Source organism: Oryctolagus cuniculus, chromosome 20 (assembly GCF_051225735.1).
Source record: "Oryctolagus cuniculus isolate XC-2025 breed Fujian yellow rabbit chromosome 20, ASM5122573v1, whole genome shotgun sequence".
NCBI classification, from domain to species: Eukaryota; Metazoa; Chordata; class Mammalia; order Lagomorpha; family Leporidae; genus Oryctolagus; species Oryctolagus cuniculus.
In genome coordinates, this window is record NC_142886.1 from 26,413,405 (window position 1) to 26,428,746 (window position 15,342).

At 52.9% G+C, this 15,342-nt stretch overlaps 1 protein-coding gene across 23 annotated transcripts in view; it reads left to right on the forward strand.

The window, feature by feature from the left end:
• Window positions 1-15,342, forward strand: part of TTLL5 (tubulin tyrosine ligase like 5) — a 278,203-nt gene that overhangs the window by 225,709 nt on the left and 37,152 nt on the right. For 19 of the 23 annotated variants that reach the window (XM_070065290.2, XM_089322397.1, XM_017349414.4 and 16 more), the window contains one exon: window positions 5,298-5,380. The exons of the other annotated variants lie outside the window; for them this stretch is intronic. In XM_070065290.2, coding sequence (XP_069921391.1) covers window positions 5,298-5,380 — 83 coding nt within the window. The remainder of the gene's footprint in view (window positions 1-5,297; window positions 5,381-15,342) is intronic. 23 annotated transcript variants of the gene reach the window in all.

The following is a 15,342-nucleotide window of genomic DNA, read 5'->3' on the forward strand; positions in this document are numbered from 1 at the left end:
AGGGATACAGCTATGGTAGGCATGCTGTAGGGAAAACTCGAGATGCTTGCTCTGTGAATAAACCTTTGCTAAGAGAACCCCGAGGACATGTGTCCCTCCCCACCCCCACCCCCAGATTCAGTTCTTTAACTTTACTTCCACTCTTGAGATTCCGTCTCTCCCGGGAATTGAAGGTCGGCTATCGTCCGTGTTCTGTACAGTGATGGAGTTCGGGGTGTTTGTTTTCAGGACCTTCACAGATGCAGCCGTGTCTGTCGTATCGCAGTCCTGGGGAGGTCAGCACGTCTGTCGTCTTGAGCGTCTGTCTTTCGTAGGGCCTTCCTTCTATGACGCTTCCTCTCTGATGTGCTGGCGTGAACCCAAGCTAAAGCTGGTAGCCCTGCGTCAGAGATGCGGAAAGCCTTGAAAAGAACCCAAAAAGAAACGGTATGGTACCTAACTGAGGCAGCTTTGTCAACAGATCGTCCTGAATTCTCTCACTCGGAGGAAAGTCTGCACTGATCAAAAAGAAGGGCAAGCGGAAGAACAGGGGAAGGCACCAGGAAGGGAAGTGCGGACCACCTGTCCCGCAGGAGCCTTGCTGGCCAAGCAGACCGTGGGGCATTGCGCGTTTCCGCCTTCTTAGGCCGGTGGTGCCTTGTTACGGGGGCTGGCTATGAAGGATGGGTTTCTTTGGTAAAATGATTTGCGTGATAGAGAGAGGAATCTCCCATCTGCTGGTGTACTTCCCATGTTCAACCCAGGCTGGACCAGGTTGTAGTAGCTAGCCAGGAGCTCAGTCTGAGTCTCCCCTGTACGTGGCAGGGACTCAACTACTTGAGGCATCACCTGTCCCACCCCACCCCCAGGGTGCACAGGAGCCGGCAGCTGGAATCGGAGCAGAGCCTGGGTTCTAACCCAGGCTTGTAGTCCCTAAGGAGATACTTGCACAGGAAGAATTCTTCCGGATGATGGGCGCACATCTGACGGGAATGGTATTTGTTTGCATTGCATCACTGGAGAACTTCTCTGAAAGACCCAGGAGAGCAGGAGTAATGCCCACGTCAGGCTGCTTGTCAGACTTCACGTGAGGCAGAGGAGTGTGAGTGAATGGGGTAGAGTGAGTGGTCCAATTTGGAGTTAGGCTGTGTACATTTGGTGTTTAAGGAAACTCTAGGAGCAAGCTGTGGATGTCACCCAAGGAGAGATACTGCCTTAGTTGAAAGAAACCTGTCGCTATTAATGGAATTCTCCTAATTTTTCATTGCCACTGTACGTGGCCACGTTCCTGATTACAGTTTTTAAGTGGCTGGGTTAATAGGCAGCAGTCTGCCCTTGAGCAGTTTTTAATAATGGTGGACAGAGAAGGGCCTGGGCTAGGTCCGTTACCACAGCTGAGACCGTGCCAAGCTTCCGACTCCTAACCTTTGACTCCATCTCAGACGCTGGGGCCTTTCCAAGAAGACGAACTAAGGTCTGGATGCTCCATCGGTCACTCTTCCCGGGTTTGAACTCAAGCTGTAATGTAAAGTTAATGACACCTTTCTCATCTCATCTGTTCAGCATTTCTCACTGTGAGACTCCTGACATTTTTACAACTCCAGTCTTCTCTGTGTTTAGCCACCTCTTCATATCTCACGTATGCACTGGTCAGAAAGCGGCAGGTCCTGGAGGCGCCTTGAGCGTGCATTTAACTCTGCACGCAGCTGTGCAGGGAGAAAGAAAGATAGTCGGCAAGAACGCGGCTGACTCGTGTGCTGTCCCGCTCAGGGAGGCTGGCAGGAATCGTGTTGCAGGCTCTCAGTCTCAGCCCCATGAGCCTGTCTCATCCCAGTGCCCTACCGTCCGTATGCCTAAGGCAGAGAGAACAGGCCTGGACCATGCTGTGCCGCAGCGTTTCTGTAGAAAACTTCACTCCAGAGTCTCCTCTCGGATGGCTATGGATGTGTCATTCTCATCCATGTCTCAGACAACATGGCCCCTTGGTACAAGCCACATACTTGAACAGTGACTTATTCTGACACTGGCAAAGAAAATGTATATAATAGATTTTTTTTAAGATTTATTTATTTATTTGGAAGGCAGGATTACAGGGAGGCAGAGGCAGAGAAAGAGAGATCTTCCATCTGCTGGTTCATTCCGCAGACGGCCACAATGGCCAGAGCTGTGCCAATCTGAAGCCAGGAGCCCAAGAGCTTCTTCCGGTCTCCCATGCACATATAGGGGCCCAAGGTCTTGGGCCATCTTCCACTGCTTTCCCAGGCCACAGCAGAGAGCTGGATCGGAAGTGGAGCAGCTGGAACTCGAATCGGCGCCCGTATGGGATGCCAGCATTGCAGGCGGTGGCTTTACCCACTACGCCACAGTGCCGACCCCAGTAATAGATTTTAAGAGATGATTTGTCCACTTCAAATGAGCCTTCCCTTCCTGGGGAATCTTAAGCATAATTTTGAGATTTCTTCCTTGTAGATGACTAATTAATTATATTTTGGTTTTAATAGCAAATTTTTGTTAACTTCTAGATTCTGAATGACTATAGTCCTCAACAGTTTAGCACTAATATTTCATACTGATACTAAATTCAACAAGTCATTCAACTTGTATTATAAATCATATAGATAGATTTATAGCGAATGCAAAAAGTTTCAATCCATACACCGAAGTAAAAATGAAAACACGAGGGGTTGGCATCCCATGTGGGCGCTGGTTCAAGTCCCAGCTGCTCCACTCTGATCCAGCTCCCTGTTTTGGCCTGGAAAATCAGTGGAAGATGCCCACGTGCTGGGCCTGCACCCACGTGGGAGACCCAGACAGAGCTCCTGCTCCTGGCTCTGACCTGGCTCAGCCCTGGCCATTGAGGCCACTAGGGAGGTGAACCAGAAGATGGAATATCTCTGGCTTTCTCTCCCTCTCTCTCTGTAACTCTGACTTTCAAATAAATCTTTAAAGAAGGAAAATGAGAGAGGGAGAGAAAGAATACCCCTTGGATTGCTGTGGAATGGGAGGGAACCCTATGCTAAAAACAGTGGAGTCATTAAAAACGTTCAGATTCCTACTCTGCGGGCTCCTAAGGCCAGAGGTGGGAGCTGGTGGGCTGGAGGATGGTGGAGAGTGAGTGGAGCTGGGCACGGGGCCTTGGGTGGGTCGGGAGATCCCGGGTGAGAACAGGGTAAAGCCTCGGGAGATAGAGGGTGGGCAAGCAGTTCCGGAGAGGAGGAGGAGGAGGTTAGAGGGTTTGGGGGGCCCAGAATGCACTGAGCCTAACCCCCCAGTGACTTCTCCTTCGCCGCCTCTGGCCCTCGGGGTGCCTCTGTGAGACGGTGACCAGGCCTGTGGCTTCATCCCACTCAGCAGCCCCAGAAGCAAGCACCTTGGCCCTGAGGCTTCGACCTGTCTGTCCAGGAAGGACCCCATCCTAGGCCCTCCAGAGCTTTCCCTCTTCCCCGGGACTTGGAGGAGCAAATAGCAGGCTGCACATAGTTGGGTGGGTTCCTGGGTCATGTGGAAGCTGTTCCGAGGCAGCTGTGGAGAGCCAGGTTTGTGGGATGGTGCAGCCTCTGTCGGTTTCTCCCCTGCCGCTGTGTTTCCCTGTTGTCCAATCAGAGTGCCCAATGTGGGCGGGGCTGTAAGGCAATGTGAGCCTGCACCTGCTGGGCCATGTGTTTTGGGGGCTGGGGGATGGGCACCCTCTTCCCAGTTTTCCAGCTGCACCTCGCAGTCGCCATCCTGGAGTGCCAGCCCGCGATGCCCTGACTTCTGTGGTGATGGCAGTCACCTGGGCACCCAGGGCCCTGACTCAGCCCCACGTAGACGGGCCTGGAGGGCTGCACAGTTAACAGGTGGGGCTGGAGGATTCCTGTCAGCCTGGGCTGTGCCCACCATCCCACCCCCTTTGCTGCTATCTACAGGTCCCTGCCCCACCCCCCCAGCCCCTTCTCACTCTGAACCTGTGTGATGCTGTCTCCTCTCAGGAAGTTCCGCCCTGCTCTTAGCTCATGCCTGTTTCTCAGAACTTTGATTTCCTCACAGAGACCGCCCTGGACCTCGCCCCTCACCGTCACCGCCATTCCGACTCCCTCTGGTGCTTTGTGCAGTGTGTCTTATGTAGCTGCTTTAACGTGTGTGTCCACCACTAGTACCTAATGCAGGGAATGCTTATGAGGCCTGTGTGTGTGTGACTGTGTATGTGTGAGAGAGAGAGAACAAATGGTTGGAAACAGGTTGTAAAGGTTGTGTCAGATATTGCTCATCAAGGATGACCAAAAAAAAATATCCCACAAAGAACTGAATTAATGGGAGCTCTCACTTCTCAGGCAAAATGTTCACACATCAGCTAAAATCAAGGTAGATGGCCCAACGAATAAGTGTGCTTCTGTAGGCAACAGATTCAGATCCTTTCAAAAAATATTTATTAACTGTCCAGTAGGCACAAATTGCAAAATTAGGAGCTAGGGTTACAGCAGTGAATAAGACTGAGCCATACCCTGTCTTTATGAAGCTTACATTCTCCCAAAGATGACAGGTGTTAAGCAACCAGTTACAGTTTCCTAATTGTAACTTTGATAAATGCAGTGCAAGAAGTGCAAGAATGCCTGTCGCAGGTGTTGTTGGCGTGGTCTGTGGCATATCAGGATGGTTGCAGGATCTTGGAGACACATAGCTGGGGCACGTCCAGCTCTCTCTGGAATACATTCTGTCCTGTCTTCTGTCGAAGTTGGCGTGAAGGGAAATGCTGTGTGACGTTTCTCACCCTTAGCCCTGTAGACATCTTGGACGAGATAGCTCTTTGTTTGGGCCTTTCCTGTGTACTGCAGGCTGCCTAGCAGTATTCCTGGCCTCTGCCCACCCACTGCTAATGGCAGCCACAGTTGTAATGACCACAGCTCTCTTGACAGTGCCAGAGGTGGACGGTGGGACGTCTCTTCCCAGTTGAGAACCACTGCTCCACATGAAACTTGTTTTCTGTTGTTTTCTTGTGAATCACCCGCATCAGCACCAGGCGCTCAGCCTAGTTACTGAGTAAGCACCTGTTGTATGCCTGTGATATAGCAGGCACTGTGCGAGGCCCTGGAAGTGCAGAGTGAGCAAAGCCGGGGCTTTCCCAAAGTTACGTTCCAGGGAGGACGTGGCAATAAATTCTGAAGTGTTGATAACAGGGGTGCAGGTCGGCCTGAGATGTCCTCTCTGATAAGATGACGTTTGAACAGTCTTGAGAGCAGCCAGGGGAACATGAAGAGCAGGAGGCAGAGCCGTCGGAGGGCCTGCCCTTGACCCTGCCTGTCCACGTGCTGGTCTGACCCAAGTCCTTTGTGTTCCAGGGGCTCCTCCTCGGAAGGGCAGCTGAATGGACTCCAGAGCAGCCTTAACTCCACGGCCTCTGTGCCCATGCCCAGCCCCACAGGTTAGTGGGCACCAGCCCTGGCGCTGGTGAACTCCTCTGCCTCCAAAGAGGATTCGAGTGCATTTTTAGTACATTTTTATTTGGAATCACTTTGACATCCCAGGATATTTTTTTGGGGGGTGGGGTGGGGTGGGGATGGGTTTGGGCTAAATGAAGCTCCCCAGCCTGTGGAGCGTGCAGGCTCGTGGTGTTCAGTAAAGTGCGCTGCGTGATTGGCGTTTCCGTGTTGTGGTATCTCTGCATGTCGTGGCTCTCACTGCATCCTCACATCAGCTCTGGGAGGTGGATCCTGTCTTTCCCACACGCGTGCAGGGCAGGCGCTCTGGTCTTTGCTCTGAGTCTGTCTTGCTAAGGTCCCAGTCTGTGGCCAGCACTGAGGGGCTGAGGCCCCTGTGTGGGAGGACGTGCCTGTACGATACGCAAGGTGGGTCCAGACGCAGCCGCTCATTTCTGAAAAGCACTAATTAGTAACAAGCACCGCGGTAGCATTCATCACTTAGTGTGCACTGTGCTGGACCCTGAGACACAGACAAGAGGACCGTGGCAGGTGCTGCCCTCGGGGACTCCGGGAGGGGACGTTAGCGGAGACCGTGCGACGTGGTGGGTCCCGTCAGTGCGAGGGTCACCTAGAGTCACCTGGACGTCGGTGAAAATTGGCTGTGTCAGACACACTCTGGATGCTTTCCATGTAGTAGCTCATTTGTTCACTCAACAGCTAGACAACGTAACAGCTGTGTTCCCTATTGCATGGCTGAAGAGCCAAAGACACAGACTATGAAACATGGCTAAAGTCTCGCAGCTAGGAAATGATGGGACGGTAGTTTTTAGAAAGATTTATTTCTTTATTTGAAAGGTAGAGTAACAGAGAGAGAGAGAGAGAGAGAGAGAGAGAGAAAAGAAAGAGATCTTCCATCTGTTGCTTCACTCCCCCAGCGAGAGAGAGAGAGAGAGAGAGAGAAGAGAGAGAGAGAGAAAAGAAAGAGATCTTCCATCTGTTGCTTCACTCCCCCAGCGCTCCTCACAGCCGGGGCTGAGCAGCTCAAAATCAGGAGCCAGGAACTCCATCCGGGTCTCCTGCTGGGGTGGCAGGAACCCAAGTACTTGGGCCGTCTTCTTCTGCCAGGCACATGAGCCGGGAGCTGGGTCAGAAGCAGAGGTGGGGCTCGAACCCAGGCACTCCAGTATGGGATGTAGTTGTCCCAAGCAGCGGCTTAACCCCCTCTGCCACAGTGCCTGCCCTGGTTCAACATGTTGGAGCCCAAGCAGCCGTGCCCAGTTCTTCAAGCACTGGGACGATGGGCTTCCTGGAAGAAGCAGCATCTGAGCTGAGACTTCTGTCAGCCAGAACGAAAGCACGGGGCAGAAGGAGGTCCGGGGGTGGGGGGGGCAGTGGAGATGTGCTGTGTTCCAGGAGCCCCCATGGTCAGAGTGGCTGGCGTTAGGGCAGAGTGGCGAGGTGGCAGGGCAGCTTCAGCCACACAGGGAGCTTGGCGTGGTCAGGACAGCAGTCAGGAGCCAGCATGGGCTTTCGGGAGTCCAGGTGGAGGCTTGAGATGGCCACAAGATCGTAGAGAAGCCTGGGACAACTACGTGCCTCACGCGCTCACTGAGAGGGTTAACGAAGCAGTGTGTATTGGGGGGGTTCCGTAACTACACCCAGGCCAGACGCTTACAAGAACATACAGATTTGCTCTCCATTTAAAACCTTAGAACCAGAATTCAATAAGTAATCCATGGCACTAACTCACACTCTGCTCCCTCCACTACCCCCACCCAGAAGGTAACATGGTAGTGTTGTTTCTGTTTTTGTTTTTGTTTTATTTATTTGAAAGACTGATTGACAGCGAGAGGAAGAGAAGTGTTCCATTTCCTGGTCCACCCCCAAATAGCTGCAATGACCAGGGCTGGGCCAGACCAAAGCCAGAAACCCAAAACTACATCTATAACTCCCTCACGGATGGCAGGGGCCCAAGCACTCGGGCCACCTTCCGCTGCCTTCGCAGGTGCAGTAGCAGGGAGCTGGATCAGAAGCAGAGCAGCTGGGACTTGAACTGGTGCTCATATGGGATGACAGCAGCTTAACTTATTGCATCACAATGCTGGCCCCATGGTAGTTCCTTTTTTTTTTTTTTAACTTTTTTTAAAAAAATATTTATTTATTTGAAAGGCAAAGTTAAAAACATAGAAGGAGAGACAGAAAGAGAGAGGTCTTCCATTGCTGGTTTACTCTCCAAATGGCCACAACAGAGCTGGGCCAATCCGAAGCCAGGAGCCAAGAGCTTCTTCTGGGTCTCCCACGCAGGTGCAGGGGCCCAAGCATTTGCACCATCTTCCACTGCTTTCCCAGGCCACAGGCAGAGAGCTGGATCAGAAGAGGAGCAGCCAGGACACGAACTGGTGCCATGTGGGATGCCGGCTCCACAGGCAGAGTCTTGGCCCACTGCACCACAGCATTGGCCTCATGGTAGCTACTTTTTGAAAGCAGAATCTCCTCTTGGAACTTCTATGCCCTGACAAGTGATGGCTGAGAATCATGGGTGAGTTTGAAGGATGCCGACTGCTCGGCTCTTCAGATGTCCTCAGCCAGAGCCACTTACGGAGCCTGGGAGACCCCAAGTCCATCGTTCGTGTGTCTGAGTGATACATGAAATGTTGAGCTCTGCGTGTGCACCCTGGAAAGTTGAGGTGTCTGGAGGGGTCACACTGGCAGCGTCTTGGCCATGAATTCATGCTGAATCATCTCGTGGGAATGCTGTAGGTGTAGTGACAGTGGTGCTGAATCTGGATCAGCGTGAAACCGTGGAGCAAGGAGAAGACATTGCACTTCTCCCTGCTGCCGGCGCTGACCTGTCGCCACTTCTCCCTGCTGACCTGTCCCCACTTCTCCCTGCTGCCGGCGCTGACCTCTCCCCACTGCTGTGTTAAGGTAATAGTGAATCACCCTGAACCTGGTTTAGGTCACCTGTCATGTGCTGCTTCTGCCAGCGCATGACTCCGGGCCTCTGAACTCCCTCAAATTTGTTTCTGCTCTGTGACTTTCCTAGTGTTCCTGATGCTTAGCTAAAGAAAACTGGCAAGCATGCTGGAGTGATGCTCGGGCATTTTCCCTATCTATCTCCTAATCACCATTTTGCTTTTATGATGTTGTGGGGATAAGGTCCCCAGCTGTGTTTATTCCAGGTTCTCGCCTCTGTGTAAGATAAGAATTCAAAGCATAGGGGCTGGTGCTATGGTGTAGCAGCTGAGGCCACCACCTATGTCACATCCCATATGGGTGCTGGTTCGAGTCCCAGCTACTCCACTTCCTATCCAGCTCCCTGCTAATGCACCTGGGAAAGCAGTGGAGGATGGCCCAAGTGCATAGGCCCCTGCAGCCTCGTGGGAGACCCAGCTGAAGCTCCTGGCTCCTGGCTTATTTGGCCGAGATCCAGCCTTGGTGGCTATCTGGGAAGTAAATCAGCAGGTGGAACTCTGATGGAACTCTCACTTTCAAATAAATAAATACATTTTTGAAAACTGCAAAGAATTCAAAGCAGAGGCATAGGTAAAGAGGAAGACTGGGAGCAGGATTTATTTGGGAGGTAGAGCACACGTTCACAGGTGAGTGCAGGCAGCCTTAGGAGGAGGGACTCATGGCACGAGGGGACCGCGCATGCCCCCGGCTCAGTGGCCCCTTGATCAGGTAGAGGGTGGTACCCTAGTGAATCTACAAATGGGGTGGATTTTGAGCGTGGCTCAGTGCAAGTGATGTTCCCTGGGAAATTTTTTTTTTTGAAAGGAAGAGCAACAGAAAAAGTGAGGTACAAGAGCTTCATTCTGGTCTCCAACATGGGTGCAGGGGCCCAAGCACTTGGGTCATCTTCTGCTGCTTTCCCAAGTGCATTAGTGGGGAGCTGGATTGAAAGTGGAGCAGCTGGAACTCGAACCAGTGCTCATATGGGATGCTGGCATGTCAGGAGGCGGCTTAACCTGCTAGGTCATAGTGTTGGTGCTTCTGGGAATGTTGCATGGTGTCTCCAAGTGGGCCTCAGCTTACTCATGTTCAGTGTGGTACCTTCATGCTGGAGGAAGCTCAGGTGCATCATGGGAAAGTAGGTGTGCTGCACTGGCATGCAAGGGGGCAGAGTTAGGGGTGCAGGGCCCTGAGCCCAGAGATGCCAGCATGCAAGAGGGCAGAGTCAGGGGTGAGGGGCCCTGAGCCCAGAGATGCCAGCATGCGAGGGGCAGAGTCAGGGGTGTGGGCCCCTGAGCCCAGAGATGCCGGCAACCTCCCAGCTCCTCACTGGCTGTATCCTACCTGGCCCATATCCATCTCGTTGACTGTGATGGAGTTCCAGCAATTTGTGCAGTCAGTCAGTGACCATCTGGCACCTCAGCGTTGGAGCCGCAGCAGTCTGCAGGGGTGTCCTGTGGAGAGGGCAGGGTCTGCTTGCTGGCAGCAGCAGGAAGGCAAAGCCACCCTCATAGAAAGTCAGAAAGCTTGCGCTTCTCCCGGGGACGGGCCAAGTCTCTGCCTGTACCGGAACTCCTCAGCTGCCTTGAAGGTGTCACCAGCCCCTGTGTGGCCCAGTGAACTCACCTGTAAACACGGTATTAAAGTGTGCATGCGTATAGCTCGGGTCTGCCTCCTGGCTCTGATCTCAGCCGAGGTCTGGCCAAGCTGTGTGCTTTGTCCCCCAGGCAGTCTGGATAAAGCAGTGGTCGGTCCCAGGGCACGGTTGGGAAACAGCGCCAAGTCCTTTGCCACCGACAGTGGGCGACTACATCTTTATTGTGAACATTAAGCGGGACAGTCAGTGTGAGGCTCCCAGCCGAGGGGAGGGCCGGAGTCCTCCGTGATAATGCTCTCCTTGACTTCCCGTCCTCAGGCTACGCGTTCTAAATTTGCAATGGAAGGGAAGGCGTGGAGTCAGCAAATTTGGAAATCTGAGAAAGAGGCTGGAGAGAGGGCCATTGGCCCAAAGCCAACGTCGTTGGCTTTCCCTCTTCATAAGCATGGCGTTGTTCTTGGGCTCTGAAGTGGTAATAGTGAACTAAAATAGCAGAGAGCGGCAGATTAGATAACTGGCATTTCTCTCGTGCTGATTTGATAGTGTCAACTGCCATTGCGGTAGGGACGGAGGCCGCACCAGCTGCCCTCACCCCTGCCCGGAGCTCCTGCTCTCAGCCTTTGCGTCCTCAAGCCCACCTCTCCTGCCCCCCACCCCCACCCCGGCTTTAGGCACTCACTGGGCTGTGCTTGGTGGGAGGGACCTTACTGCTCATGCAGACCACTAGCAGGTCTCACTTCAGGAAGAAGCAACATTAGGTGTGTGTTGTCCTGGGCCCTGGTAAAATGCACCATAGCTTGCGCCTTTTGTGTGGGGATGGCCATCAGCTCACCCCTGTACCGTGCCTGCCCCACTGCATGGTGTCCCTGAGACAGCAAGAGGAAGGAACCCAAGTTCATATCAAGTGAACCCGGGGGAACCTCAGCCCTGAGGATCTAGAAGTCGCTTCTGAGGTTCGGGGAAAGTGTTTGCCTGGCAGCTCTCAGCAGAACGGCTCGGGTTCTTTTCTTTTTTTCTTTTTTTTTTTTTTTTTTTAATTTTTTTTTTTTTAATTTATTTTTTTGACAGGCAGAGTGGACAGTGAGAGAGAGACAGAGAGAAAGGTCTTCCTTTGCCGTTGGTTCACCCTCCAATGGCCGCCGCGGCTGGCGCGCTGCGGCCGGCGCACCGCGCTGATCCGATGGCAGGAGCCAGGAGCCAGGTGCTTTTCCTGGTCTCCCATGGGGTGCAGGGCCCAAGCACCTGGGCCATCCTCCACTGCACTCCCTGGCCACAGCAGAGAGCTGGCCTGGAAGAGGGGCAACCGGGACAGAATCCGGCGCCCCAGCCGGGACTAGAACCCGGTGTGCCGGCGCCGCTAGGCGGAGGATTAGCCTAGTGAGCCGCGGCGCCGGCCCTCGGGTTCTTTTCTCTTCCTTCCACGAGGAAACCATGTAGGTGCTGGGGCTCCCGAGAGACTTGCCCCAGTATCCCCTGCCCTTTCTTGCTCCCAACACGTTCCTCTTTCCCCAGGGCCAGGAGGCGGGAGTTTGAGCTGGTGACTCCCTCCTTTGCTGTTAGAAAGCAAGAGACAGACGTAGTTTGGCAGGTTGTGGGGTGGCGGCGTTCGGTAGAGCATGACCCCTCAAGACAGTTTCAGATTTTACTTCTTGTTCTTTGGGCCAAGATCAAATATAGCGTTAAGTGGGATGTTGTTTTCCATTTTTCAGGATCTTTGGAATCTCCCCAAATTATTTTCGCCAGAGCCAAACCCTTGCCCAAACAATATGGAGCCCTTGCCACAGTTAGAGGACAGAGAAAAATCAAAGTCGGTGAAGTCAGGGCCAGTTTAAAGTAACAGTAAAATAAGGGCATTTTTTTTATCATTCTCACTGGCTGACTTTAGGCCACAACAGGAGACTTTAGTAGCTACCAGGAGGGACCAGAGTTTCACAAAATAACAACAAAGTCGCCAGGTTCTCCAACTCTGTGGGTCAAAGTTGAGCTACAAATAGCTTGCTCCTCCAGTGGCCTCCCAGTAGGTGGCGCTGTGGCAGTAAATTTCTCTACTCTCTGAGAGTAGAGAAAATGGGGAATTTGAGACAAATCAAAGAAACTAAAGCCCTAAGTGAGTTATCACAGGTAAAGTGTAACAGCATATATTGAAAAATATTTGAACGTCAAGGGGCAGTAAGTCTTGAACAAGAATGGATATTAAAAAGAAAGCTTTTAAACTAAAATGGGGGTAGATTGTGAACCTGAGTGTCAGCAAATGAGGTTGAGAGGGAACAAATTTTTTTAATTTGGTGAGGTTGATGAATTAATTACGCTTCTTGCTGAGCTGTTTCAGATAAACACATGCTGTGGTTGTCAGCAGAACAAACTGCTGACCATCCTGTGCTATACCCACAGCCTCCACCCGAGGGGTGGCCAGACTTGATCTTGTGAAGCTGCGGCCACGCTTCACCAACGCTGCCCTCGGCATTTTGTTCCCAGCTGTGGCCTCCAAAACTTTCCAGAAAATTCTATGAAACCTCAAGGCCTTGATTCCTTTCTTCTTTGCTCCGCCCCAGGCATTAATGGCACACCTGCCATGGGCTTAATATTCTTCTTACCTCCAGGGGAATGTTTATAAACTGAGTTGAGAAGCATTATTCATCAAAATACCCCAGGAGAGCAAAGGAGAGAGGAAAATTATTTACCCACCACAGGATTCATTTACATTGGATCAGAAAGCTTCGAATATCTTTCCCCAGCCCATCTGAACTCTTTCCAGAAAGGAATGAGAGGAGAGAAGGGAACACCAAATCCATGGCTTGGTCATCTCCCAAGATGCAGCGGGGAGACTGAAAGCAGCCAGGGTTCTCCTGGTGCTGCTTCGCCAGCGGCCCTTGAGTTCTGATACTGAGCAGCCCGTCCCTGATGCACAACTCAGAAAATACAGAGACCTAAAGTGAGAAGGTCAGTGCTTCCTCCAGGAGACTGGCAGCCAGGAGAATGAATGCGACCACGAGCTCCAAACCAAACGGCGGGGCTGCCAAGAAGTACTCCTGGCCATCCGTTTCCAGGGCTGTGAGACTTGGGCCTGCCGCCCGTGTAGTATCACTTTCCCGAGCCTCTTCCGCTAGTAGCCCTCGCAGTCCACCCTGAGCGTTCTGTGGCACAGTGGGGTAGATCTCTGCTGCAAAGGCGGCCCTGCTGAGCCCGAGCTGACCAGAATCTGGGGACAGCGGGGCCGTGCAGTGTGGTGAGCTCAGTGTGTAGGGTGCAGAATACACAGCAGGTCGGGGGGGGGGGGCGGTCAAGAGGTCCCGCTCCCAACCCCATGGTGCAGGGTCGCTGCTGGGAAGCCCCAGAAGCAGGCCTGCAGCCTGGCAGACAGCAGGTGGCAGTGGGTGCCTCTCGGGAGCTGGGGACGAAGGACCCCAGAGGCCACGGCCTCGTCATTCGCGCTCATGTCTGCTCTTTGCAGGGAATGCAAAAGAGGACTGGGGCTCAGGTCCCTTAAACAGGAACACAGATGGGCATCGTCACCAGCTGTGGCAGCCCAGAACCTTCTCCTTTATGGATTCAGGGAGGCAGGGTAGATGAGAGGATGCAGCGGGTGTTGGCGTTCATGCGGTTGAATACTGAGACAACACCAGTTATCCTGTCCCAGAGCCAGAGGATGTTAGGAGCTGCGGCCCATCTCAGGGCCCCTTTTGCTACCCCAGGCCAGTGTCATGTTTAAGTACAGGATTGTTTTCTGTATTTATCAATGGGGCATCTGTTCGCCTGTGTTATATTAACTATATAATTATATATACTCCATTTATGTGTGTGTGTATACATAATAGTATATGTAGCTATCTTATTTGTATTTTCTTATTTTTTGTATTTTTTTTAAGATTTATTTATTTGAAAGACAGAGTTACAGAGAGAGGTAGAGACAGAGAGAGTCTTCCATCTGCTGGTTCACTCCCCAGATGGCCGCAAAGGCTGGAGCTGTGCCAATCCGAAGCCAGGAGCCAGGAGCTTCTTCTGGGTCTCCCATGTGGGTGTAGGGACCCAAGGACTTGGGCCATCTTCTGTTGCTTTCCCAGGCCATAGCAGAGAGCTGGATGGGAAGAGGAGCAGCTGGGTCTTGAACCGGTGCCCATATGGGATGCTGGCGCTTCAGGCCAGGGTGTTAACTTGTTGAGCCATGGCGCTGGCCCCTAATTTTTGTATTATGAATACTGTGGCACTTGGGGGCCTCTCAGGCCAGGGAAGAGGCCGTCACTCCTGGAGCTAGTGAACTTGTAGTGGGCCTGACCGCTGGCCCCGAGTGTGCCTTTGACATGTTCCCAACCAAGCCCAGAGCCCACAGCCTTGACCAGCTCCTGTGTAACTCCCACACCTAGCCAAATTTCCCCTGCCCGAAGGCATCCCAGGCCCAGGTGCTGAGACCTGTGAGTCTAGTCGGCTTTTCCTTCCAAGCCCAGCCGTCTCCTCGCCGTGCAGCTGCGCTGACTTCACCCTATCATAGTCAGCGCGGGCAGGCTTCAAGCAAGCGTCAGGAACCAGGGACAGAGACAGGCAGCTGGTCAGAGCATTGCGGTGCAGGCCGTGTTCCACGAGTGACGTCTCCACAGGACGCACTTGGCTGGCCTCCGTCCGGCCACGGCCCCACAGAGGGATGTGGATGCCTCCGTGTGGTGCAGTCGCCTGGCTGTCCGCCACTGAAGTCGCATGCTTTCCTGTCCCGAGGCCTCTTCGTTCTGTTTCGTAACTATTTCTGCGTTCAGAAACAAAACTCGAATATGGCCCCACAACCTGGTTGGAAGCCGGGGAGAAGACAGCCTGTCTGCAGAGGGGGTGCTGGGGTGCACTTGCAAGAACCACCCCGAGGAAATTCCTTTGGCTTCAAGTGCTCCAGGGAGCTCTGCTTCTGGAGTGGATTAAGAACTAGGCTACCGACAGAGATAACATCTGAAAATTGATATTTGTCTTCTGCTGAGCTGGCAGAATCCCAAGAGAGGAATGATGACGCTTCAACTGCTAACAATTGCTACTTTGTTCGGAAGAGACAAGGGAAGTACAGTGGCCCCTTTCTCAAATTACACGCATATTACAGAAGCATGCACATCTCCTGGGAAAAATGCCCGCCACCCTGGCATCTGCGTCTCCTCCCGCCGCCCCTCGACACGAAGTTGTATGGTCCCGCAATTACCTCTCTTCACTTCGGGTGGCAGGAGATCCGGTCTGTTCTCGTCCTGAAGCTGGCAGGTAGGCAGCACACCGCTGCCTTTCTCTGCGAGTCTTCGCCCATTCCACTCGAGGTTATCACTCCATACCCGCGGTCACCCACGCACCTTGCCTCTAGCTTCAGGGGGCCTTTGCTTTACCGTGCTTCTGTCCTCAGGACAGAATTGCTCCGGAAAGTTCTAGAGAAAGGAAGTGGCATGCCACACC